General features: G+C 39.5%; 1 protein-coding gene across 1 annotated transcript; it reads right to left on the reverse strand.

Moving 5' to 3' along the window:
* Positions 1-4,887: 4,887 nt before the first annotated feature.
* Positions 4,888-26,065, reverse strand: sacm1la (SAC1 like phosphatidylinositide phosphatase a). The gene is made up of 20 exons (XM_062435622.1): positions 25,933-26,065; positions 19,246-19,343; positions 18,752-18,826; positions 18,542-18,669; positions 14,590-14,739; positions 14,386-14,445; positions 14,198-14,231; positions 13,770-13,871; positions 12,986-13,071; positions 12,777-12,863; positions 12,628-12,696; positions 12,464-12,543; positions 12,193-12,291; positions 11,411-11,549; positions 11,157-11,226; positions 9,992-10,064; positions 9,768-9,861; positions 7,659-7,751; positions 7,512-7,569; positions 4,888-6,400 (listed from the first exon to the last, which is right to left on the reverse strand). Exons 1-20 carry the CDS (start codon positions 25,959-25,961, stop codon positions 6,264-6,266), a joined length of 1,761 nt encoding a protein of 586 aa, XP_062291606.1. The 5' UTR covers positions 25,962-26,065; the 3' UTR covers positions 4,888-6,263.
* Between the last annotated feature and the right edge of the window lie 240 nt (positions 26,066-26,305).

The raw sequence follows: 26,305 nt of genomic DNA on the forward strand, positions 1-26,305 counted from the left end.
CTACACTAACATTACGTGCTTACGTCACTAAAACGAGAGCCTAACGTTCTTCTTATTTCCGTTTTTTGACGGGTTGCAAAATCAACTTATACCGCCACCTACTGTACCGGAGTTATATTACATGATTCTGGAAAATAAATGTTTGCCTATAATAATGACGTTTGTATATTAATACATAAATGGCTGCTTGTGAAAATTCGCTGTGCATATGCTAAGTGATGTAAGGGCAATACATTAATTGTATTCTTATTGGAAATGGAGGTATGATAAAATGATGAATTGGTACAATTTTCCAGTTTTTTTAAAGTATCCTAACAGAAAACATACAGATGTTTAAATCTCCTTTTGTGGACAAACTAATAAAACTCTTATTCATCTATTAATCTGTGCTTCACAGAACTATAAACTCTTCATATTGTTGTCATGTTTAATTACTGGGCTCTCTGCTTTATTACTGATACACATTCTCTTACAAATGATTTAAACAATTACAGATTTGTATAGCATTCCATTAGATATATAAAACTAAACCACTTTGACGACAAATTAACTGATTTCCATCTGTGTGTGTCCCTTTTTATTATGACCTGATTTGCATCCTCTATTTTTTTATTTTCATTCATTATCATTTATTCTGTTTTCAGCTCATAATGGACAAATGTGTCTTTTTAGCTTTATTTACTGTGGGAGGCCAGAGCCAAGAGCTTGCTCAAAAATACAGACTTGCATTTGTCATCCTTTATTTGTTAAGTGAACGATTTATTGTATAGCCCTGTATGATGGTTTAAATGCTGTCTAAAAACATTGGACTCAGCCTATAAAATAATCACCATGTGTGTAAACTCTCACCAGAATTCCCAGAGACAACACAGAGGAATGACCTCAGTGGCAGTTCCGGCCCTGGTTGTGGACCTGATACAGCATGCACATGCACTGTGAACGTTCCATATTAAAAAAAAAAAAAAAAAAAAAAGTGACCAAAAAGGAAAAAAAAACATTATGTGTGTGTGTTCACTGGAGTTTATTGACAATTACAGAAACCACTGGTAGAAGTCTGGTTCTGGAAGGAGAGCATTGAAGACTGCTGAGGAGAAACACAAGATCATTTACATGTTCCACCACAAACTAAATAACTGACTCTGGCTTCATACCACTGTTAGGACTGATAGAATGTTCTTTATAACTTTAAAATGATACATTTATACCTTTACAATCCCAATGTTCCTAATATATGACACTAGAGGGGAACCTACACACATAAAAACACCAACATCAGCTGTACTGGACGAAGTTGTAACATCATTTGCAAGACACACATGTGTTTCACAGCTGGAATATTGTTTTCCTTTTTAAATCATTAACATGTGCATTGCATTCAAAACAGGGCCGTAGACAGGATTTTATAAATACTGAGGTTGTGATTGGAAGGCCCCCCTCTAATGTCCCACTCCCTCTCAGGAACACTTAAAAAAATGGATTCTTATTATTTGGATTTTTCATGTTTCCCTTTTAGGTTCCCCAAATCCCCCACCAAAAAAAATGATCAAAAGCACGACCTCAGTGTCATCACTGGAAGCTACGACCCTGGTTCCAAATGTAAGTAGTGTGTTGTTAAAGCATAGATACGTTTGCAAATCATGTTATACCTCACACACATCATTCTACACATGTTTTTTATGTCACAGTAACATGCCGTTGGCTCCATTCTTGATTACGGTTACAAGCAAAACAGATGCAAAAACTGTAGTATAGATATAATGAGCACACTCAAAAATAAACTGAAGTATACTGCATGACTGTGGAACCTTCAGGTTACTTTAAACCTGCAGCTTCACCAACATGATGGAAAGGAAACATCTGATCTTTGACTGTATCGTCTCTTTCACCCTGTTTCATAACATAAAGAGTAGAATGCATTTTTAAAACATACTTCAAATAAGGTGCCGCTGACTGTCACTGCTTGTCCAGATACAACCATCAGTTCCACCCCCAAATTATATTACATCTATAAATACAAATATCCTTTTCAAATGTACAGGCATTACAAGGATATGTTCATGAGACAGATTTCACCTACACTGTACAGTTACAGTTACAGTTACATGTGGGCATGAAAAGTAATTATTGATGTTGTGAATAAGCAATTTGACAAAAACAAGTCTTAATTCAAGCTCCCCTTGCTATCAACCCCATGACATCTGAGATAATAAATCAATTTACTAATAAAATCATGAGATTCATCCGAAAACTGTTGTTGTTGTTGTTGTTGTTGTTGTTGTTGTTGTTGTACTGGAGTGCATTATATTGAAAAATGTCCCTAATATTTTGCTCCCCTCATGTATGTTAATATTGTAGGGATGACTTTTGATGCTTTCACAAAATATTTACACAATGAGAGTTTGATAAATAATCATCAGTAATGTGGATATAATGAAAAATTGGGTAAAGGCAAATAATAGAACAGCTACAACAGTCTGGTAAGTTCAGAAAATTACATCATTTTACTGTAACGCCGCCTTTAAAACCAGGAAAAGACAACAGTTCTGTCTTATCACGATATTACCATATCCACATTCTAAGACGATATCTAGTCACATATCAAAATATCCATTTAATTTCAATATCTTAACCAGCCCTAATGGAGTGGACAAAATATTAGGAACACTTTTCAATATAATGCAATCCTGTACCAGCACCATCACCCACTAAGACCTCAATAATAATCACAAAGTAGAATTATCACCTTTCTGACAATGTCAACAATAACTGAAAATGTATAAGCTTGTAAAAGTAGAATTGATGGCAGAGCTGTTGTATTGGATTGAATTAGATAACACAGGTCTTCTAAATGAAGTGGCCAGGAAGGTTTCATGTCTTGTTCACACATTATTTCATCTTGTGTTTAATTGATCCTATTTCCACAAGTTATTACTTTGTTCAGTTTTTGTTCCCGAGTTATAATATACACAATACCTTGTTTCCAAAAGTTGTCTTTTTCATACAAGTTATCTTTATTTGTGTGCATTTCATCTAATATCTTCTTATTTGTCAGACGATGTTATATAGTTAAGATAGACGTTGTCCATCAAAGATCCAACATAGTGTTTGAAAAGCTAACAATGATCAGAGTACATTTAGATAAATGCTTCACTAAATTAACAAGAGTTTAATCCTCATTTACTCACTCACTCATTGGCTTGTGCTACTTGGTATGACCTGATACACCAGAGACTGAAAACTAACACCACACAACCTGAATGCAGCTGAAAGTCAAATCATAAACAGTACAAGAAGGCATGATGAGTGATTCCCCTTAACAAAAAAAAAAACTAAACTAAAATCACCATGAGAGGAGGAAGGTGTTTAAAGCCCAACCAGATCTGAAATGATCATAGGAAAGGTTCAACATGTCCGTGCCCTCTGCACTGAGGGGCAGGGGTCAGAGTAAGGCAGTGATCCAAGAGTGGATTTGGACTCATTTTCTTCTAGACTGGAGCAACTTTATCCTCAAAAACCTCTGTGAGAAAACAGAACCCAACTGAAAGCCCTGATGAACAGATGCATGGTGGACTACAGAACTCCAGAGCCTCTGTGGTTGCTGAGTTTTTAGGTCTGAAATCCCAATTTAATGAAACATTATTTTGAAATCTCATAATTTTAACATAGATATTTTTTTTTGTGCTTCTGTAGATTTTGAAAGGATGCTGACTGAATGATCTTGTAGATATATGGTGGAGGTTTCTGCCACAACCTACTTCCAAGGTGCACGGAGGAGGAAAGAAGCATGTAGTATAGCAGGCCAATGCCTTTCAGTGAAGCAATACTTCACTGAAGCTGGAGCTTTGACTTTCTTCTGATAATTACACATTTAAAAAGTCCTGATGATCACAAAACTGTAACCACAAAACTAATTAATGACCATAAAAATAATGACAATCTTTGATAGGATGGATGCAGCTGTACACATTATTGTGAGTCAACTAAATGAGCGGATTTCTTATATTATTGGGAAAAAGTTACCAGCTCCTAACAGCTGCTGCTGCAGCAGTAAATGACAGTTGGTTACTTGCCACTAATTGGTTAAAGCAAAACTAAACTAAATTAAAGCTGCAAGCAGTGATGAACGAGCCCTCGCTCCCCCGCCCCAAATTTTCCGCAATCAATATCATTCACACTCAATTTTGTGGCCATTTTTCTATCAGTAGGGCTGTTTCCACTGCAGGAACTTTGTCCTTCAGGGATGGTTCCTGCTATGGAGACATGTGCCAACGGTGAGGGCCCCGTAAAATTACCCCAATCTTCCAGAACTTTTTACAGGGGTAAAACGAGTCCCTGCCTTTGGGTTTGTACCGTGTGCGGCCCAAAAATTCCTGGGTGAGGCTTGAGGTTGACTTGGTGCTGATTGGGTATACTCAAAGTGGGATGTGACAGAAATGTCAACAGAAAATGCCAAAAATAATCACCATTTTTAAAAACCCAGCAGAAGAAGAGTAGTAATAGAAGATGGAGATGGACAAGAAGATGTATGATAAGTGGACTGATGATGAGTTGCAGGCCCTGTTGGCATACTACGGCACCAAGGAGATTCAGAGGGGTTTTGAGTCCTCACGGCAAACTGTCGCACAACGATTACACGACAATGGAAACTGTAGCAGAATGATTAGGTCACCTCCAGAGTCTGGTGGGTCTTATCAAAGTCCTACTCTGCAATGGAGACACAACGGCTGTAAAGTTCCCACCTCCTAAATTTTACCCAGAACTTCCTTAATGGAAACTGGACTACTCTTTTATAAATGTATTTAAGTAGCTATGCAGAGGGAATCCCATTCTAATCCCACCTACAAAGCTCCAATTGGTCAATTGTTTCCCAAACCACTGAACACACTGTCAATGAGCACCACACTGGACCTGTTTTAATCACTGAACATATCAGAGACATGTGTGGTGGAAGCAACCACAGACCCTCAATACATCATCGACACATCAATATGCAGGCAGATCATCTCATAGTTCTCCAAAGTGCAAAAAAACAAAACATGATGGTGAAGAAAGCACTACGCCCCTGCTACAACAGAATCATCATGCATACTCTCCCAAGTTAGATTCATAGGAAGACATATTATTCACTCTAACTCCACCTGTTACATACAGATTAGCCAAATATTTATACTTCAAACGAATGTTTGTAAGGCCTGGTACATTCATATTCATAATCTACATGTACATACTATAGAGAGAGCTCCATTCATCAGTTAGACACAGTACAGACAGTATATGGTTCAATATGCGCATGTTTAAATGCCACATCTGACTGAGACTGTTTACGGTTCATTGACATTAATTAATCATCAGTTTGGGATGGATACAATTACAGTAAGTTTATTTAAAGCTGCACTAATCAATATATTTAAATGAATGAATCTAATGACTGTGTGTAATGTGAAAAGGGTCATTCATGGTGTCCAACTAACAGAGCACCATCACCCAACTGGTTTTTAAGCCTCTTTAAGGTCATTGTTTTGGTTTGCAAATGTGCTCTCATCAACTCTGTCTCCAGCAGCGGCAGCGGCAGCGGCAGCGGCAGCGGCAGCGGCAGCGGCAGCGGCAGCGGCAGCGGCAGCGGCAGCGGCAGCGGCAGCGGCAGCGGCAGCGGCAGCAGCTCTGATACACACACTGAACACAATCTGCTCAGCATCCAACACACAAAGTTAGAGACTAGCTGAGATAGATCTTTTCCTCAGGCATTGATGGAGACCAAAATAAAACGATGAATGGGATGATAATGTTGCTCTGTGTTTGCTAACATGTTCTCAATATCAACTTCAATATGTTCCTGTTGCCTCCCTGTAGCCAATTCAATTAATTAATGCAGCTTTAACTAGAAGATGTGTAACAAAGAAGAACAGAAAGATACTTTAAACGAATAGGATCATTAGCAGTAGAGTATAAAAATTACAATTGTTGTGGAAACTGTAAAACGCTGTAACAGTTGCGTTAAGTGACATCACTGAACCTCACACTGACAACACCAACGCAGAGATACAGTCTGAGGAATGTGGGAAATTAAATGTAAACCTTGTGCAGGAGTGTGTGCGAGTGAAACATGTCGCAGACAAATGAACCAAAAACTGTTTGAAGCCTGGGGGAGGTATGGAGGCAGCAGATCAGTCTTAGAGTCCAGACCTGGAGAAGAAGATGGTGAAGATGACGAGGTATATGAGCCTGCTGGGCCCAGCTGCTCCTCACACACACATACACGATATTCAGTCCATCTTCTCCTTGTGAACCAGTTTTGGGGCGTCCACAAAGTCTTGGCCGTTAAACAGGATGATGGTGGCTGTAATGGTACTGGCGGCCCCCCAGAACATCACGTAAGCCAGAGTCTCCGTCCATGTGTCACCTGGAGGACAACAAACACTCAGTGACTCAGAGGCAGCATATACACTCACATCAAGGCCAACAATTCCAACAGAGGACAGTCTTTAGAGACACAAGCAGCTTTTTCACCACTTTTTTCTGCTGTCATCTCAATCCTTTGATTTGGCAATGCCCATGTTTACTGGTGGAAACTGCAAATAGGTCTAAACCAGAGGTAGGCAAATAGCGGCCCGTGGACCAAATTCAGCCCTGCAGCAAATATATTTGGCCCTCCGATGAAAATTCTGACTTTCATAGTTCATGTCAAAACTTAAACATCATTTTTCACAAATCTAAACGTAACAAAATAAACATAAGGCTCCTTTTAATCCCAATTATTGTCATATATCATGTTACATCTAATCCTGCCCCGACCCCAGCAGAGACATTCAAACTGTCATACTATCTTAAGTCCAATAAACCTTCCAGAAATCAAAGTTTAATACGTGAATTCAACAACTTTTAGCAGTGGAAGAGAAATGCTGTGTTGATGCTAGTTTCCCCTTTAGTGTGTTGTAAATCTGATTTATTCTTGAATGAATTAGAAGAAATAAACATATAAACCTGCATTTCCACTGCATCGATTAACATGCATGCTTCTCATGCATGCTTGTGTTTCACTCACAGTTTATGAATGTAACTATGACCAGAAGCATCTTCTAAGCCTTCAGCTCCATATTCTTCAGTTTTATGAGTGTAGTTTCATAAATGTACTGCCAAAATGTGACCTACACAGCAGCACTGTGGCTGAATAAACCCACAGATCACTGATGGAGGACTCACGCTGCTTTAACTACATCTCCTGTGTAGACTCATAGCAAGGCTTGCTGGAACTGACTCTCACACTTCCCTCATTTGTCATAATTTGCTTGGAAATTTTAATGGAACTAAATCCATCCAAACTGTCCTGGCATTGTTATAAAAGTCAAAGAGTCATCATTCTCTAAATTGGCAACTGTTAAGATTGTATACATGAAATAATCTAAACTAAATCTTTAGGAATTTAATATTGACCAAATTTAGGAAAATAAGAGCTGCTTTGTTAAAAAAAACATAGATCCTGAGTGTAGATGGATGAAAAGAGAAGAACTTACCAGCCATGAGAAGACATACGATGCACATGGAAAACGCCACCAGCATAATGATGGGCAGCTGCAAAAAGAACAGATTCCAATGATTATACTGACAGTCTAATTCACTGCTGCTGCTGCTGGGAACAGAGAAAACATCACCATACTGACCGTGAGGAACTTCCAGTCCTTCTGCACACGAAGAGGAGTGGGTCCTTCGGACTCATCGACAGCAAAGTTACCCAGAAACAGGTCAATGGAATCCTAAAACACACAAAAGCACACTGACTCATGGAGCCGGTACCACAAAGCAAGTTCAACTTAGTCTGGCTCTCTCTGGGTGATCTGCTTCACTGAGCCTAACACTGCAGATCCTGGAAAACCAGCATCATGAAGTCTGTTAACTTTGGGTTTTCCTTTCCAGTTATGAGCACATTCACATGAAAAGGTGGAGCTCTTTATACCTCACTTTTAAAGCTCTTAATGGTCAGGCTCCATCATATCTTAAAGAGCTTATAGTACCTTATGTACCTACTAGAACACTGTGCTCCCAGCATGCAGGCCTACTTGTGGTTCATAGTATCTCTAAAAGTAGAATGGGAGGCAGAGCCTTCAGTTATCAGGCTCCTCTCCTGTGGAACCATCTCCCAGATTCGGTCCGGAGGGCAGACACCCTCTCTATGTTAAAGAGTAGGCTTAAAACTTTCCTTTTTGATAAAGCTTATAGTTAGCCAGCTCCTAGTTTATACTGCTATAGGCTTAGACTGCCCAGGGGACTCCCATGATGCACTGAGCTCCTCTCTCCTCCTCTCTCTCTCTATCCATCCATCTATATCCAATAACATTCATGTATTATTAATGCATTCAGTAACCTACACTTCTTCCCCGGAGTTGTCTGTGCTTTCTCGTCTCACAGGTAATCTGGGCCTGTAGACGTCCGGATGACAGATTCCAGTCCCGGACCTTCTAGCTTCAATGTTTATTTTCTATGTGCTTCTCTCTCTCTCCTATTCTTCCTCTCTCTCCTCTCTACCCCAACCGGTCGAGGCAGATGTTCTCCCACTTTGAGCCTGGTTCTGGTTCTGAGGTTTCTTCCTGTTAAAAGGGAGTTTTTTCTTGCCATTGTCACTAAGTGCTGCTCATGTGGGAATGTTGGGTCTCTTTAAAATTAAACCTGAAGAGTTCGGTTTAGAACCTGCTCTATGTGTAAAGTGCCTTGAGATAATTTTGTTGTGATTTGGCGCTATACAAATAAAGATTGATTGATTGATTGATTGAACAAAAGAACCATTAGTGCAGTATTTAATATGAAATGAGATTCAGTTATAGTGGCAGCAAAAAGTGACCAGGTTAACCAGAATAAAAATTAACTACCTAATCTGGCTTTGTGGTTGTTATACATGGCAGCATATGCATATGGATGAGTAAAGATAGAGATACATGAAATGTATCCTTGTCTTAGGTCCGAGGCATGCTCTACTCAAGTATGCAAATGTCAGATCGATTTCACACACAGTTGTGTCCTGAGTGTGTCACCTGAAAAGCTATAGAACATCTGTGTTTTCAGAAGTACACATTCCTCCAGAGATGCCATGTTTGTTTACTACTATGGTCATTGAAACAGTCTGATGATCTTTTACTAGCCTATATTGCCTCCCAGAGAAATGAAACTGATCCCTTCCACCTGTGCACAATGAGTATGTTCATGGGGGTTGTATTTTTGTGTTGGCTGGGCCATATGTGTACTGGAGCATGTTTATGGCCTCAATCTCCAAAAGATTAGGATGCAACTTGATCACTTGAAGTGCTCTGTTATAAAGAAATGTGTAGTTATTAAATCAGGTGATATCTTGTCTTCTTTGCTGCTAAATCCAACAAAAGGTTTATGATGTTTAAGGCACCTTTAGATGTGTGATCATGTAACTTTAGTGCATTTCACACTGTTTGAAATGGGGCTTATAGCTTCTGTATTTGTACATGATCAATATTAGGCTGTCAGCAGCAGTCACATTATGAGAATTTGGTCCTGCATTTCTGACACTATATTTCTGAATTTTGCAACAGGTTGTCCTTGGTCTCTAAAGCTCCAAATCGGTCATAAGTGGATGTTGTTCTGCACTGATTACCAAAGATTTCACCACGTTTCTCTCCCACTTGTAAAATTTCGTCTCAGACCACCCAAAATCACACCGAGTGATTGGGTCAGAGCTGTCTGAGCACACTGTGATGGAGTTTTAAATGATGACGTAGCTAAAACAACTCCTGTCATGGACATCATACTTGTCTGAAGCCATCAGAGAAGTTGTTTTTGTAATAGCGGATCATGGAGTTCCAGCCATCCATCAGCAGCCCCCACCGGGTCCTCTTCCCCGTCCTGAAGGAGGAGACATGAACTTTAATAAAATAACAGCCATGATAATAATATTCACAATAATAAGACTGGAGGGGAAGTACAGAAGATAACATGTCAGTTGACTGATGTGTGGTGTGAGGTGTTACAGTACCTTGTGAAGTCTGTTTTCAAGGCTCCAGTTCCTGCGTACTGCACAGCGCATGCATTGGCATTGTCAGCCCATGCTGGTTAGAGAGCACACACAGAAGAGTGAGGACACAGTTGCTGCTAGGGCTGGGCGATATGGATAAAATCAAATATCACAATATTTTTGACCTAATACCTCGATATTGATATCGCAACAATATTGTAGGGATGACTGTATGTGCTTTCACAAAATATTTACACAATGCGAGTTTTGATAAATAATCATCAGTAATGTGGATATAATGACTAAGTGGGTAAAAGGCAAATAATGGCGCTTTTCCACTACACGGTTCCAGCACGACTCGACTCGTTTTTTTTGCGCTTCCACTAGGGATAGTACCTGGTACCTGGTACTTTTTTAGTACCTGCTCTGGTGAGGTTCCAAGCGAGCCAAGCCGGTACTAAATGTGACAGACTGCCGGCCACTGATTGGTCAGAAGAGTTGTCGCTGGAAGAGTCATGAGCCATGACTCATGAGTTGAGAATCAAACCGTCAGCGTTACAGCCATACGGCTCAATTTTCTTGCTTTGTGTGTGATAAAAAGCCTCATACAGCAGCAAGTTCACCACTGCCTCAATGTCCTCCATTGTTTATGTGTTTTGTGTCGCGTATAAAACAAAGTCAAGGCAGTTTCGCGGAGCCGTGCTATGACGACCCCTCCCACATTGAGAAGTTACCTTTTTGTAATGGAAAAGGTCGTTCCTGGAACCGTACTGAGTCGAGTCGAGCAGTGCTAGAACTGTATAGTGGAAAAGCGCCATAATAGAACAGCTAGAACAATCTGGTAAGTTCAGAAAATTACATCATTTTACTGTAACGCCACCTTTAAAACCAGGAAAAAACGACTGTTATGCCATATAATGATATTACAATATGCCAAACCAGCCAGTCAGTTAAACCTAGGGAGGGCAGAATAATAACAAAGTGGGTAAAAGGCAATTTACAGCACAGCTAGAACACTAGTTAAAAACACCTATGCTATATCACGATATTACGATATCCAAATTCTAAGACAATATCTAGTCTCATATCACAATATCGATATAATATCGATGTATTGCCCAGCCCTAGTTGCTGCAGTTACTAATCACACAACACACGCTAACAGTCAACAATACAGCAATATTACCGTTCTTGTAGATCTTTTCAAAGTCAGCCTGCTCTTCAACCCGCTGCCCCACATTCAGAACCCCCATCCTCTGTGGACACACAGGGAGAAACACACGGCTCAGTACAGGTCTGCCTTGTCAATATGAGCACAACGTGGAAATCCATCCTTGGATGCTTCCCATAGAAAAGTTCAGTGAAGCAGCTTTATTGGAGGTGGGAAGTACAACATGTGTTTGTGTGGGTGAGCTGCAGTGTGTCTCATTATGTGTGTACCTGCAGCTGAGACTGTAGGGAGCGTCGGGCCAACAGGCTCTGGATGACGTTGGTCCTGTCCAGGCAGTCCATGCAGTTACTGCGGAACACTCCTTTCTGCTGGACCAGCGACTTCCCCTCAGAGTTCACCATGAAGAAACTACAGACACACACAGACATAGAGACAGAGAGAGAACAGATTTGACTTGTCCTTCATTAGGCCTAGACTGGGGATTTCCCATGATGCACTGAGCTCCTCTCTGCTCCTGTCCCTCTCCATCTCTACGCATTGATGTCCCATTAAAGCATGTTATTAAGTTAGTATCTTCCCTGTAGTTTTGTGCTTTCATGTCTGGCAAGTATCTCTGGATCTGTTGAGAACCACTTGCTGCCCCTGTGGTCCTGCTTGACACCCACTGCTACTAGTATTATTATATCTATTATATCTATATATATCTATTACTATTCTTCTTATTGTTTATATTGCTATTGCTGTTCATTTCTGTGTTTCTCTCACTCTCTCACTCCTCTCTCTCTTTCTCTCTCAACCAAACCGATCAAGGCAGATGGTTGCACACCTAGAGTCTGGTTCTGCTCGATATTTCTTCCCTTTAAAGGAGAGTTTCTCCTTGCTGCTGCTGGGTCTCTGTAGATTAAAGAGTACAGTCCAAACCTGCTCCATGTGAGAAGTTCCCTCAGATAACTCCTGTTGTGATTTGGTGCTATATAAATCAAACTGATGTGACCTGACTTCATGGTATACAACTAGATATCAGCCTGAGTGCAGCAGCCGGTGAAGTTACCTGTAATCATCCTGTGTGTCAGCGACATCATCCACCAGGATCTGGAGACGGTCCCATCTCATGTGGCTGCACTCTTTGTGGAAGTCGAAGGCGATGTAACTGAGGATAGAAGAGACAATATGACAAAAGTGTTTTACAACTCTCATTTGTAAACTGGGTCAAATTTGACCCTGAACAGTATGTAAGGGTTAGGTGGATTAATAAAATGTCGCCCAAAAATAGATACGACACAGTGAATGTAAAACTCAGGAGGATACTGAGTGACACTTACTGCAGCATTCCATTGTTCATACCAGACACCATCTTGGCAAAGGCCTGTTCTAGTGGCTTTTCTGAGCCCTTCTGATTCACCTGTAAAAAAGAATACACACATTGGCTTCAATTGTTTTTGCTTGCATTTGCTTTTAGAAGAATCATGTAAAAAAGGAGTCTTACCAGGTTCAGAATGGTTTGCTTCCCATAGATGAGGAGCTGAGATTCAAAATGCCTCTGGAAACCATCCAACTGTACAATTTGTAAGAGTGGTTAGTATCATAACGGTCACTGTTAAAACAAGCACACAGAAACTAGAAAGATGCTCTTACGTGATTGATGGTTTTGCTGATTATGGGTTTGGGTTTGTATTTGAGGTTGGGCCTCTGACTCCAGTAAAAAGGCATGGACCCTCGTGTCTATGGGACCAGAAAACATGTTATTTCTTACACTTCTCAAACTTAGATACATCTGAAGCCACTGCACAGAGAAGAGCAGAAGCCGGGTATACATTGAAATTTGTGCCAGCTCTCATAATCACCTGTACAAACGAAGCCTTTGCTCCCTCATACAAAACAATCTGCTCAGTCTCCACAAAGTTAGCAGCGTGGCCTTCAGAGTCGATGCCTGTGGGGCAGACAGAAGAGCAAATATTTCATATTTTTATTTGATCAATATAATGCAACAAATAATGCATCTTTAGAATTGTTCATTCATTTTCAGTCAATCAAGTAATCAATTAATCAACTCATTGTTTTAGCACTTAGTTCAAATCCCTGAATCTTAATAAAACAAACTGAATGAAACTATTCCAACACGCCCACACCCAACTTCAAACTTACATTGACACAATGGGGATGGTGTTGAATTGTTAGTAAAGCAGGCACCAGGTTTAAAATGTATCTTTCTGGTTATACTGCATCAACTTTGATGCTGTTTTAAACTGTCAGTCATGACCATGTTATAGTAGTGAAATGCTAAATCTGTGGAATGCTCTTTTAGGAAATAACCTTTAGATGCTATGCTGTTGAAGCTTGACCTGATGTGGACCAAAGGTACCAAAGACATTTGTGTTTGGTTCCTCTTCTTCTCTCAGGTTGGGTTTAGTATAATAATTGAAAACACTACAACATTATCCTCCTTTTCTGTCAGCAGTGAGGGAGTGGACGTAAAGGGTATTTTTAAATGTAACCACAGATACAGTACACTGTTCATCAGAGCTAGAGATATCAATCTTGACTCACACACCACCACAGAAACTGTCTGTGAAGCCTGAGTAACTCCAGACTGCTTTGTGCAGTTAGAGAAGCGACTGTTTTCTTTACCTCTGACGTAGTATCTGACACCAGCCCGGAAGCAGCTTCTCCTGGATATGAGGATCCACTCAAAGATCTTCCCATTTATACGGCATGGCTTCATGACAATGACTGGACCAGGTGGGTCAAGGAAATCATTTCCTCAAGAGTTTAACCAAAGCACAAGAGTGAGAATTATCATATTGTATCTTTTAAAAGGCAACTTTTAACATGCTTTAACTTATTAAAATGGTTGCTGTTGTTTTCATGCTTCTTTGCACAATTGTCAGTTGTTGTATGTTTTTTATGTTGTGTAATGTTGGTGTATGTTTTTAATGTCGTCATCATATGGTGTGTATTGTTTGTATTTTTAATGTATTGGACAAAGTCGAAGACAAATATCCACTAAGGTGAACAATAAAGTCAATTCAATTCAATTCAGTTCAGTTCAAGGATACAGCCATGGACAACAGGTAGCGCAAACTTGTGAAGCTGTGGAAAAATAGAGACAGTTAATGTAAGATAAACAGAATAATAACACCAATATTAATAATAGTAATAATAATAATAATAATAAGTACAAAAAGCATGACTGATACATAAAAGAAGCAAGATGCTTGAACAGTTGACAGTTCTATATGTTTACCTCTGGCTGTGCAGCCAGTTCTCTCAGCAGATTTCCATTCCACATAAACCTCTGATCCGCCTGAAAATAACAATATGACTGATTCATCAACAGGTTATCATCAGTGGAAGAGGCAACACACATGTAGTGGTCACTCAGATATTAAGAAGTTACCGACAAAAAATTCATAAGGTCTTCTGTAAGGCAGAATATTAGATCCCTCACCCTCTCCAGCAGCGTCATCTCCTGGAAGTCAGGGCTGGTGTTGGCCAGCCGCTGCAGTGAGTGTGTCAGGTCGTAGTCAGTGCAGAAGTAGAAGCCGTCTGTAGTCAGCACATTGTTAATCATGGACAGGAAGGTCTTATTCTCTTGAGACTAGAGAAGGACGGGAAAAAAAACAGCCTTTTGAGTTGTCTGGAAAAGTCATGACAATGCACTTTACAGAATACCAGGAACTGCACACTCATATGTTGTACTGTTGTGTTAATGATACACAGATCCAACTTTTCCCACAACATTCTGATGCAAAAGAGGTAAATACTTTGAATACGTTTTGCATGTAAAATATGTTTTCATTTAAAGAAAACAAACACACATTTCTCTGTGTTCTACTTTGTTCCCTTTCATTAATACTTTGTTCTTTTTTTATATTCTTCCTCTTCTCATTTATAACCATTGTGTATGCACAGTGTGGGGCCTGAAAGAGGCGTACACTACTTCTCATGAAAAAGTTGTTATCTATAAAACAACCTTGTGCAAACCTGTATGTAAACTCTGACCTATGCATACAAACATTTTGGAGACAGGGAACACTGGTGAAGCAGATGGTGAGGTGTTGAATTGAAGCCAGATTGTTTAATAATCCTCACACATTTCATTTAACTTCATATCAAACTTTTCTAACTAACAAAGATCCACAATATCATAAACACTGATACCAGCAGTGTTAGCTGGACTTGCACTGTACATTTTATTGGCACCACGTCTTTCGATACCAGCACACTCCATATTTGTTTACCATCATTTTAAGCTACTACCTCTAGTGACTCCTCGTACAGCTGCTCATGATTTCAATGTTACTGATATTCTAAGTGTAATATCTTAAATATTATAATTGTGATTTATATGTTTTATTATTGTCCTTTTTATTTTCATTAGTTTTTTTATTGTATTTATTTTGTACTTTTACAATTATTTTATTTAAAATATGGAAATATAGGCTTCTCATTTTAAGACTCACAGATCTAGTGCTAATCAGCTAGCCGCAGCTGATAACATCTGGTAACCAGTTGTCATTTCAGCAGAGAAAACTGATGATTGAAGAAGCTGTTTGAACACAAATTGTTTCAAAGATGACAATGATGAGGCATTCTTTTTTTCTTTTAAAAAAAAAAAGATTTTGTTTGGCATAGAAGCCTTTATCTGACAGTAGAGAGACAGGAAATTACGGGACAGAGAGGGGGGTGTGACATACAGAAAGGTCCGCCGGCCGGGACTCGAACCGGGGTCGGCTGCGTATATGGCAGTGCTCTTAACCTCTTGACCACCTGCGCGCCTGTTGTATCTGAATGAGCTGAATGCTTTCTGAGCTTTGTGCATCTCTGCTGGGTTAATAGGATCAGACTGCTAAGCCTGATGTGACACCTCCATCCTTTTCTTTGACTGATTCCATCTGCTTTCTTACATTCTTCTCACTTGATCAGATCTTTACCTTCCTGGTTTACCAGTGACTGAACTTCTAGACTAGTTTGTATTTGCTGCTAGTGTATAAAATGATTGAAAATGGATTGTTTCCATGATATTTCTACTCAGCATGATTCATACAGTTTCCAGTAAAGGCTCTTTGAATTAGTGTACCATGAATTGAGGCAGCAGCAGATTAATAATGCACTGTCTACTTCACTGAAATCAGATAGCAGTGTGGTTACAAACAAAGATCTTGAAACATGAGGTTTCACTCAGAGCCACTGGACGCCAGTCACACACACACACACACACACACACACAGTCTAAAGTTCCACTCAACAGTACTGAGCATGACAGTCTTATCTATGAGCCTATTAGACTGGAGCAGTGGCCTGATAGTATGTATAACCAACCTTTGACTAACATTTTTTACTCTGTCAGAGTCTTGGGAGGTTTTGTTATTATAGTTCATTTTTTATACATCTGAACTTGAACTTGAACTTGCATTACTAAGTGTAACTTACACAAGCCAGCTGATTGAGTCTACCCTCTGTGCAGTCAGTTTACACTGTGTTCATATGAGAAAACACCTTGAGGCCAGATGGCTTGAGGTCAATCCATCCAGTTCAACAGACACAGCAGACATGTTAACCAGCAGGAAGAGCACCAGTGGAACTGATAACATTAACAATTACTGTTTTCTTCAAGTGTCAGAGGAAGCCATACTGGTGAAGCATCATGCACCACACCTGGGTCAGAAATTTGGAAAAACTACTTCAAAGCAGTATTCAGAGCCAAGTGTATCCTACAATCCAGTTGTTGGCATTACTGTGTCTATAGGTTCAAAATATCATATCATTAAAATAATAGTCTTTCATGTACAGTAAACCTGTGTGTTTCTCCATCCCTCCATTGAACTGCTTTATAGTGCTGTGTTTCTCCTCTCACCTCGTGAACGTTTGTTTTATTTGTAATGTACTGTTATCTGATTGTAACTGTAACACTGTTTGGTTTGTTAAGACAAAGTGTGCCATGTACATGTTCCAGTCAGCTCTGATAGGTCTCATATTCTTGTGGTCTGAACAGCTACTTTAGCATTGTGGGACAAATACTGTAAGTGTGGACATTAGGATGGACCCAATGTGTGCTGTGAACAAGGTCTATATCACCACTGACCCACATACACAGTTGGCCCAACCTCACTGTAGACACAAAATAAAGACAGCTGTTGCCATGGCAACCTGCTACAGTGAGGTCCCTGAAAGGAACTTGTCAATATAGATATGTAACAGTGATAGCTGCTCAGAGCCTGTAGCAAAGAGATATGTTGCTTTGGTTTGGGCAAGCAGAAAAATCAGAGAGAAACAACTGTCTGACCAATCACAAGCTGACATCAGTCAAATCAATATCCCTGTAATACATTCATCACACGATTCTGACTTTCTTCTGTATCCATCATTTAATTTTAACTTCTGTTATGATTTGGCATTATATAAATAAAAATGGATTGATTGATCATTTTCTGTTTTTTTGTTGCTACATTTCCTCACTGGCTCCTTGTTGCATGTAGGAGCCAGTTCAGAATTCTCATTCTTACTTACAGAGCATTGCATGGTCAGACTACATATGTGGCTGGTGTTGTTTTACCCTACCCCCATTCATCAGCTCACTCTCTTAGGTCAAATATGCTAACGACTGCACTAATATGCTGTCTGTCCCATGCACCTGCCTACATACTACTGTCGGTATAGTTTTAAAAAATTATGATACCACTACCAATCCAAGTACCCTTAAAGTGATACTAATACCAACTGAGTACTTCATTAGATACCTATTCCACATTTAGGTCTTTGTCTTTTATCAGGTGTAACAGGTGTGTAGTGTAGACACACTTCAGAGCGTTTAGGTGGTATCTTGGCTGCTGAACTGCTAAGCGTGCTAACTCAAATTCACCACGACTTCACCACCACAGACAGGTTGTATTTCGGTCGATACCTTAAAAGTATTGGGTACTGATACCCATACCTACTAAACACCCATCATGATGGAGCTTTTTGAGGTGTAGCCCCTCATCTATGGAATGCTCTGCCTGCACCCTCACAGTCTGCTGATTCTGTAGATTCATTTAAAAAGCAAACTTAACACCTGCAGCATTCTATATTTTTTATTATGTATCGTGCTTTTCATTGTGCATTGTGTGTTTCAGTTTAACACTTTTTAATCATATGTCTTTGGTGTTCTCTTCATCTACTGTGTTTTCTTTCTTTTTTGTATGTTGTTATATAGCTTGTGACCATACTACTATCTTGTAAAGCACTTTGCGGCTAATGTTTATGATAAGTGCTACAGTGTTTAAATCAAATGTACTTACTTCTTTATAAGGAACAAGGCAACATTTAAAAAACACTCGTCTTCATGAACAGATCAAAATGAATATAAAACTCTGTGTCTGGTACAGAGACAGGTGTAGGAGGTGTTTAGATTTGCTGACCTGGATCTCAGACAGATGCAGCACGGTCTTCTTGTAAGAGATGATGTCAAAGTCCACTGCCTTCCACACAGCATGACCCATGAGGCTGCCCACGTTCCTCTTCCTGGTGATGACGATCAGGTACATCCCTGTGTGGTGTGGAGAGGTCAGTCACAGCTGCTGTCTGTTACACTGTTCCACTGTTCCATGCTTTAACACTGCAGTACCTACCTGCTACCATACGGATGGTTCCCATGATGCCACAGATAGGCCTGGTGACCGCTGAGGGAGGAACATCCTTTTTCCCTGACAAAACAAAAAAAACACAATTCAAGCTGGATTCTCCACTTCCTGCTGTGTCCTTTAACTGAAATATCAATATTCCACATGAACTGAAACCACATTTATTCCTTCTTTTCTAGTCAAATATAGTGTCGCTGTGTTATTTAAATGTATTGTTTGTAGTTTAGTATCATTAAAAGGGGAAATATCAGAGAGGAGTGTGTTGGTGTCTGTGTTTGATTGACAGCAGGTTTGGTGTAACACTATAGAATGACAGACAAAGTAAACTAAGTGTATCTACATGTCATGGATATAGTGTTGTTAGCAGTGGTGTTAAAGAGTAAGAACCATACCAGCATCGAAGGACTCAGAAAACATAGGATTGCATACACACATCTTCTTTGTAGTGTCAATGGTGCAAAGTCATGGTCAAGGTTTTCTACCTGTGAGGGTCATCTCATTGGAGACCCTGTCAATTGCCAGGACAGCATCAGCCCCCTCATCACAGGCCTCGATGAAGAACTTCTCTGGGGTTGTGTGCCTGGGAGAGAACGAAGGAGTTACAGTTTTAATTAGGGCCCAAGCAATACTGGATTCTTGGGTCCGATGCCGATATTAGGGAGTAAAAAAATTCCGATATTGATATATTGGACGATGTGCTTACATATACATAAACACATATTTATTGCAGTGATCCCTCAAATTTGGTTACCAAACACTTTCGACAAAGATATGTAATAGAGGAATGATGTTTTACAGTTTAAGAATAAATGTAATAATGTAACTGTAAACTTCACTTGGAATTTAATATGTATATATTAAACATGAATTAAGAAAAGGGATCAAATATACATAAAGTGAAGTCTATATATCTTTACACACATATATATCGGTACATATCAGACAGCATAAACAACACTACCAATATATCATTGGTAGGCCAATATCGGCCGATAATATTGGTTGATCGATATAATGGTTGGGTTCCAGCTCTGATCCCAGACTGTGCCACAGATACAGCTTTGTGAAGTTACTCTTCTCCAGCTGTGAGAGCAGCTGGCAGCAAACAGAGCGAGAGGTCAAATGATGCAATGAGCGTTACATCACTGCGTCTGCTTTGTTAGACAAAGTTCCACCATTTGCAAACTGTTGAGTGTGATAGGAATAAAATATGGACAATATAGATAAACTCTCAAATACGGTCTTGGCCATTAATCCTCCTCAAATGCATAGAGACTAAGACCTGTAATATTTATTTCTTCATGTGTTAGATCATATTTGAATAAGAACCGCACCTGTATTCTGATGTGTTCCTAGCTTTATTTGCTTTTAATTCAAGCTCAATAGTTCCTCCATGTTTACATGTTGTCTTGCTGACTTGAAAATAATTCCCTCCCAACTATTTCTCTTTTAATACACAAATACTTCCTGTTGCCTCCACTTTGCAGGTTTTTAAAAAGGACCTTTTAAGCTGCCCTGAATGATACTCAGCACTTCCTGCACAGATGAAAGACCTCAAGAGGCTCAATCTGATGATATCTCCCTTTCCTAGAAATCACTGTAGTACATCTGCAGGAAGTTTTACTGATAGTAACTTGACAAGGATCCAAAAAACAGCAAAGTACAATTTAATTAGTGAATGAAAACAGTAAATGTATTAAAGGACAAGTTCACCATTTTTAAAGTGTTTTTCTAAACCAGCAGCCAGGTGTTCATATGAACAGTGAAGAGGTTTTCCTCTCTGTAATCATTCCATTATTTACACAATGACACACACACACACACACACACACACACACACACACACACACACACACACACACACACACACACACACACACACACACACACACACACACACACACACACACACACACACACACACACACACACACACACACACACACACACACACACACACACACACAGAGAAAATAAAGAGTACATGGTGGCAGAACACCTGGAAATGGACAGACTGACAGTGTTCCCTTGTCATGAAAGAGAGGTGGAGACAGAATGTCACCTTTATTATATAGTATTTAATATGATTGATGATATTTGTATAATATTGCATATGTATCACTAATCATCTGTCAAAATACATTTTCTGTACTGCTTTGGCAATATAGATTTCTGATCTGTCCTATCAGTGAAGCTTATTTAAATCTGAAGTTGAATTTGAGAAGAGGAGAAAGAGAGAAGGACGGGAGGGGGTAGTAGAGAGAGTGGTATTGGAGGGGGGGGTGCTTACTTCTTAAGCATCAATGACATATGTGTCTTTATAAATAGAGAGCTTGTTCCTCTTCTTATCTGCCATATTTCCTGCTGTACTGAAAGGCTCGTTATTTACACTTGTGCTCAGAGGTGTACAGAGGTGCACAGAGGTGTACAGAGGTGCACAGAGGTGTACAGAGGTGTACAGAGGTGTACAGAGGTGCACAGAGGTGCACAGAAGTGGATGTTGATATGTGTAAGTAGGACCTGAGTTGTCTGAACCCTTTGTCTTCCATGTAGACAGTGGCTGGTGATTAAAGGCATATAAATTCCATTATTTTAGCTAATATTTCTTTGGGTTTGAGTTGCTAAATGGTCCTGCTCTCTCTCTCTCTGCTTTAGTGCTAGCTAGCTTTACCTTCGAAAGTCTGATGAGGTTTGTGTGTTGAATGTTTTTCCTCCATGAGGTGTTTTCTTAGAACACACCTTGTTGTTTTGCACCTGATAAAACTGCCAGACCAATGAATTCATTTTAGCAGCATGTGGATAAACTGACTTGTATGTTTTGTGTCATGTGATCAGCTCTTCTGACATGCCTTTATACAGGCCGCTGATCAAACTATTCAGAACAAATGTCGGCCAATAATGATTGGTGGCTGATCAATTGGAGCACCCATAGGTAACAGTACAGGTCACCCTCATCAGTGACATTTGCTCCTGGCTTGTATGAGCACCTTCAGGTTCATCGTGATGTCCAAGAGCTCACTTCTTCCAGCAGCTGTTTTAAACTGACTTCAAACTGCTCCAAGCTGAGACATGCTCCTCAAACACAACAACACTCCCAGAATCCTCCTCTGTGATGAGCACACAGCTACAAAGCTACCACACCTGTTAACACTTCAACAACTCCTGATGGGATTACAGAGGATCAAAATACAACACCACTATGTGATGTTTCATAGCAAATGAAGATGTAGGCACACAGACAACTGTTTAACTCAGCCTATGAAACACAACACAACTCAAGCAAGTACAGAAATGTCCCTGTTGCCTCGGGTGGATTTCATGTAATCACCTGAGCCCCAGTATAACTCCAGCTGGGGACCTTTTTTCATGCTCTCCTCTTCATCTTTCTCCATAGTTCCTTTCTGTGTCTCTTTCAAACTATTGACCAGTTGAGTTGTAACTAAAGGTTATTTTCACTATCCATACATCTGTCAATTATTGATTAATCGCTTGGCCCATAAAATGTCATAAAAGTCCAAGATGACATCCTCAAATGTCTTGTTTTGTCCTGACTAACAGTCCACAAATAAAAGATGTTCATTTAATGTCACAGAGGACTAAAGAAACCAGGAAATCACATTTAAGAAGCTGGAATCTGAGAATAGTTACATTTTCTTTAACCCTTACATACTGTTCATATTCTACACCCTTGCAGTATGTTGTCTAAGAATCTCCTCATAAAAAGTGTCTATACCCAATTTTAAATCACAGATGTGTTTAGAAAGCATCAATAGTGGATCTGACTGATCAATAAATGTGTGATTAAATGATTCATGTTTCAGAGAGCAGAGAGAGTGTATTTTTTTAGCTTTTACACCACTCATTTTTGCACCACTATCACACAATATCATGTCCTATTTGACCTAAGACATGAAAATATATCATAGCAATAATGATGTAAATGTATTTAATGTAAAGTGAAAATGACAAGAACTTTATGGAACTGTGGGGCTTATTGTAGAACCATTAGAGCCATCAGTCTTCACTGCTACATCATAAAAAGAATGATTAAAACTATTAACTATTCATTTAACATAAACACATTTCAATAGATAGTACGGCTCAAATTTGACCCAGAACAGACTCAATGGACAAACATTGTAGCACCTATACAAAAGTATAATATTTTAAAATATTTTCATTTTAGTGCATTTTGGGCCACTTTAAGAAAAGTCATCAAATTTCAGAGTAAAAGACATTTGGGGTGTTTTTACAGCTGTCTAATGTCAAATCGGGCCAAATATGACCCGAATAGTATGTAAGGGTTAAAAAAAGAAGACTCAAACCGATCAATTATCAAAATAGTTAGTGAATAATTTAGTAGTCGGCAACCAATCGATTCATTGTCTAATCGTTGCAGGTCTAGAAAAAAGGTAAAATGTACAAGATGTCATTACAAAGCAAGCACGGAAAAAATGTAAGGTCATCTGAGAGAATGTATTGATTATTAAGCGTTAGCAGGTGTGGCAGCAGCTTTCCTTCATTCACTATGTTACATGGAGCAGACATCATGGCAGCAGCTTGAGTAACACTCAGCTTTAAATCCCTGCGGCAGAAAAATGTGACCTCCTGTTTGGAGCTCAGGGTGATGTAGGGAAACACTCAGCTGCTGTTGCAACACAGCCACACAGACATGCTATTGTTGCTCATAATCTAGACCACACCAAAACTGCCTGTGATACATCAACACACAATGTACCATTACTGAGTAGTACAACTGTTAAAGAGCCACACTTAAGTTTAGGACGTTTTAACCCATTTACTACAAACTGTGTGCACTTTACATTACTTATTATTTTCCAGAGTATGCTTAAATGTCTCCAACTTTTGGTTCATCCAACATTTAAAGAAACAACTGGGTTTAATGTATCTGTCTGTGGAGACCTGAAATGTTCTTAAATTCATCACAGTAATCAGTTGTGTCAGTGCAGGGTGATTGAAAAACTTCATATGCAACATAGGGCTGGGTGATATGGGCAGAATCAAATATCACAATATTTTTGACCAAACACCTCGATATAAATATTTTGACAATATTGTAGAGATAACTATCAATGCTTTCACTATTTACACACTGTTTACACACACTTTCACTATTTACACACTGAGATTTATGATAAATAATCATCAGTAATGTGGATATAATGACTAAGTGGATGAAGGCAGACAATAGAACAGTCTCTAATAATCCTGAGTATCTATGAGATGTAACTGTAAGTGTATTCTACTGAACTATCACAATCTGGACCATGACAGTCCAGTAGAATACACATACAGTTACATCTGTAATGTGTACTCAGGATTATTGAACTATTTTCCATGTAAAATAATTAAATAATCCTTCACTTACTCCAACCTGCAGAAAGATTATTCTAGAGCGCAAGTTCCACCCAGAACCTGTGAGCAGCATGTTACTGTTGTAGCTGCTGGAGGTGAAGCTATATTTATATACAGATAGACCATAAATCAGCATTAAACAGCTGTCAGCAGCTGTCTTGACTTTTTGAAAGGTTATTTTTCTATTTCACTGAACCAACTAAACTGTTTCAGTGATGGAGATATAGACTATCTTTAGTTCTGTTTCTCACATCTCTCACACATGCTCACTCATAATTTCCTACGCTGTCATTATCTGTAGATGTCAATTAAATATCAGCTGGTCGTATTTATCCAATAGCACAGCAACACCTTCATTGTCAGTGTATATCCCTCTCTGTCTGTAGTGCTTTCATGCTGCTGTTATTCTTGCCCCTCCATCTCTCCATCACTGCCAGTCTTCACAGATTCATCAATCTCATCAGCCACCACACCACCAGTGTCTGGACTCCACGGGGGGGATTTATTTTAGTGCTGCTCAGGACTGATGTCTCCCCAAAATCTCCCTGTAGAGTCTCTGTGCCACAGACTTTTGACAAGACTAATCGTCAATTATCAATCATCAATCTGTACAATGAATAATTATCTTTGCTTCAAACACTTGTCTCTCCTGACTGAAATAGTTTTGGACAATCAGGACCAAACTGTTATTTTCTACTTAAACACATTGAATTGTGACCCCTAAGCAAAGGCACACACCAAACCTTGAACTGTGTGTACCGTCGCCCTCTCAGTACATATTGCTTTTAAGCAGGGTTTCAGGCAGAGCTGTTGCTAAATAAATCAATCCTATGACCACATTATGTCTTCATATGTTAAATAGTCATTCATTTTTTAGATCCTGTTTTCCATACATTTAATTTCAGGCATAATGGTCTAAACGTTTCAAAGCATCTCGGCGATGCCAGAAGTGCGTTCAAGTGAAGAAATACAAAACCCCATTATTTAAAACTTATGTTTTAGTGCTTAGAAGTGACTGTAGAAACATACAGAATCAGTCTTACAAACACCCATGTGAACGTTTATATAACAGGATCACTGCATCCTTTAGAGAGAGAGAGTGTGTGTGAGGAGCTCTCTCCATCCTAACACACTGTCAAAACCCTGAAGCTCCACAGTCACAGGACAGGTGGTGTGAAGAACTGGTTCAACTGGGTAGTTCACACTTAAATGAATTCCAGTGTGTTTACCAGGGTGTGTCTGCAGGAGTACAGGGCGCTGCCAACTTTCATAAAAGTTATAGCTAACGTTTAATTACACCAAGTCAGTGTTGTCTTGAATGAGTCTTAATGAGAGTAAACTTAACACCTTACGTTTCAAAAATGGTCGTCATAAAACAACAGTGATATTGTAACCCTGCATAGAGCTGACGACAGTTCCTTTCTAGCATGATAAAGCTGACGTCAAACCCATAAACAATTAACCCTCTATTGCTAGCTAACTAACTTACTGCCACCATGTTAGCACTAACCGGCTCAACTCCTCATTTCGGCTTTAAGTGAGCAGAGACATAAACACCGTGTACAGTGTCTACATAATGATGCAATAAAGACATATTCTTCATATGAATGAGTGTGGAGTGAAACTTGACTGGTTGCTGCTGCTCCAGCCGCTGTGTCATCTAACAGTTAGCTCATCGTTGCTTCTTAACTCCAGCTCCTGTTTCTCTCTCTACCTTAACGCTGCCTCCTGTTTAGACTTACAAATGACAAGACGGCTTTGGAAAAACGATTAACTATATTATATGTACTTACAAATTGTATCTCTCGTAGGCGGTCGCCATCTTCGCTCGGTCTACCTGACCTCAGTGACGGCAGCAGAGTGTGTTGAGGTTGCCAGATAGAAGTTAGAGAACTGGTTTAAAAGCAGTGGAGCTTCAAATGCAGCTTTTCTTTCCAACCTGGCAACCATGAAAGGCGTGACGCTGCCTGCTATTTGTTGTTCGGTCCGGTGGTTTAGTGCTTCCGTGTGTGTTTGGAATATGGCTATTATCCAGGATTTTTTATTTGTTTCAAATTAGATGCGAGAGATCTCTCAGAAGATATCGCACAGGTGTTTTCTGTTTATTACATTTAGTGAAACAATTTGTTCCTTCTTTCTCCACACAGAAACCCAAACTTCATGTCT

The sequence above is a fragment of the Scomber scombrus genome, chromosome 16 (assembly GCF_963691925.1).
Source record: "Scomber scombrus chromosome 16, fScoSco1.1, whole genome shotgun sequence".
Classification (NCBI taxonomy): Eukaryota; Metazoa; Chordata; class Actinopteri; order Scombriformes; family Scombridae; genus Scomber; species Scomber scombrus.

What these genes read in the sequence shown, in the direction of transcription:
- sacm1la (XM_062435622.1), bottom strand. Translation starts at nt 25,961, where the DNA reads ATGGCGACCGCCTACGAGAGATACAATTT. An exon ending in ATGAACAATGGAATGCTGCA is followed by an intron (nt 12,292 to 12,463) that starts GTAAGTGTCACT and finishes TTCTATCCTCAG; the next exon opens with TTACATCGCCTTCGACTTCC. An exon ending in GACACACAGGATGATTACAG is followed by an intron (nt 11,550 to 12,192) that starts GTAACTTCACCG and finishes GTGTGTCTGTAG; the next exon opens with TTTCTTCATGGTGAACTCTG.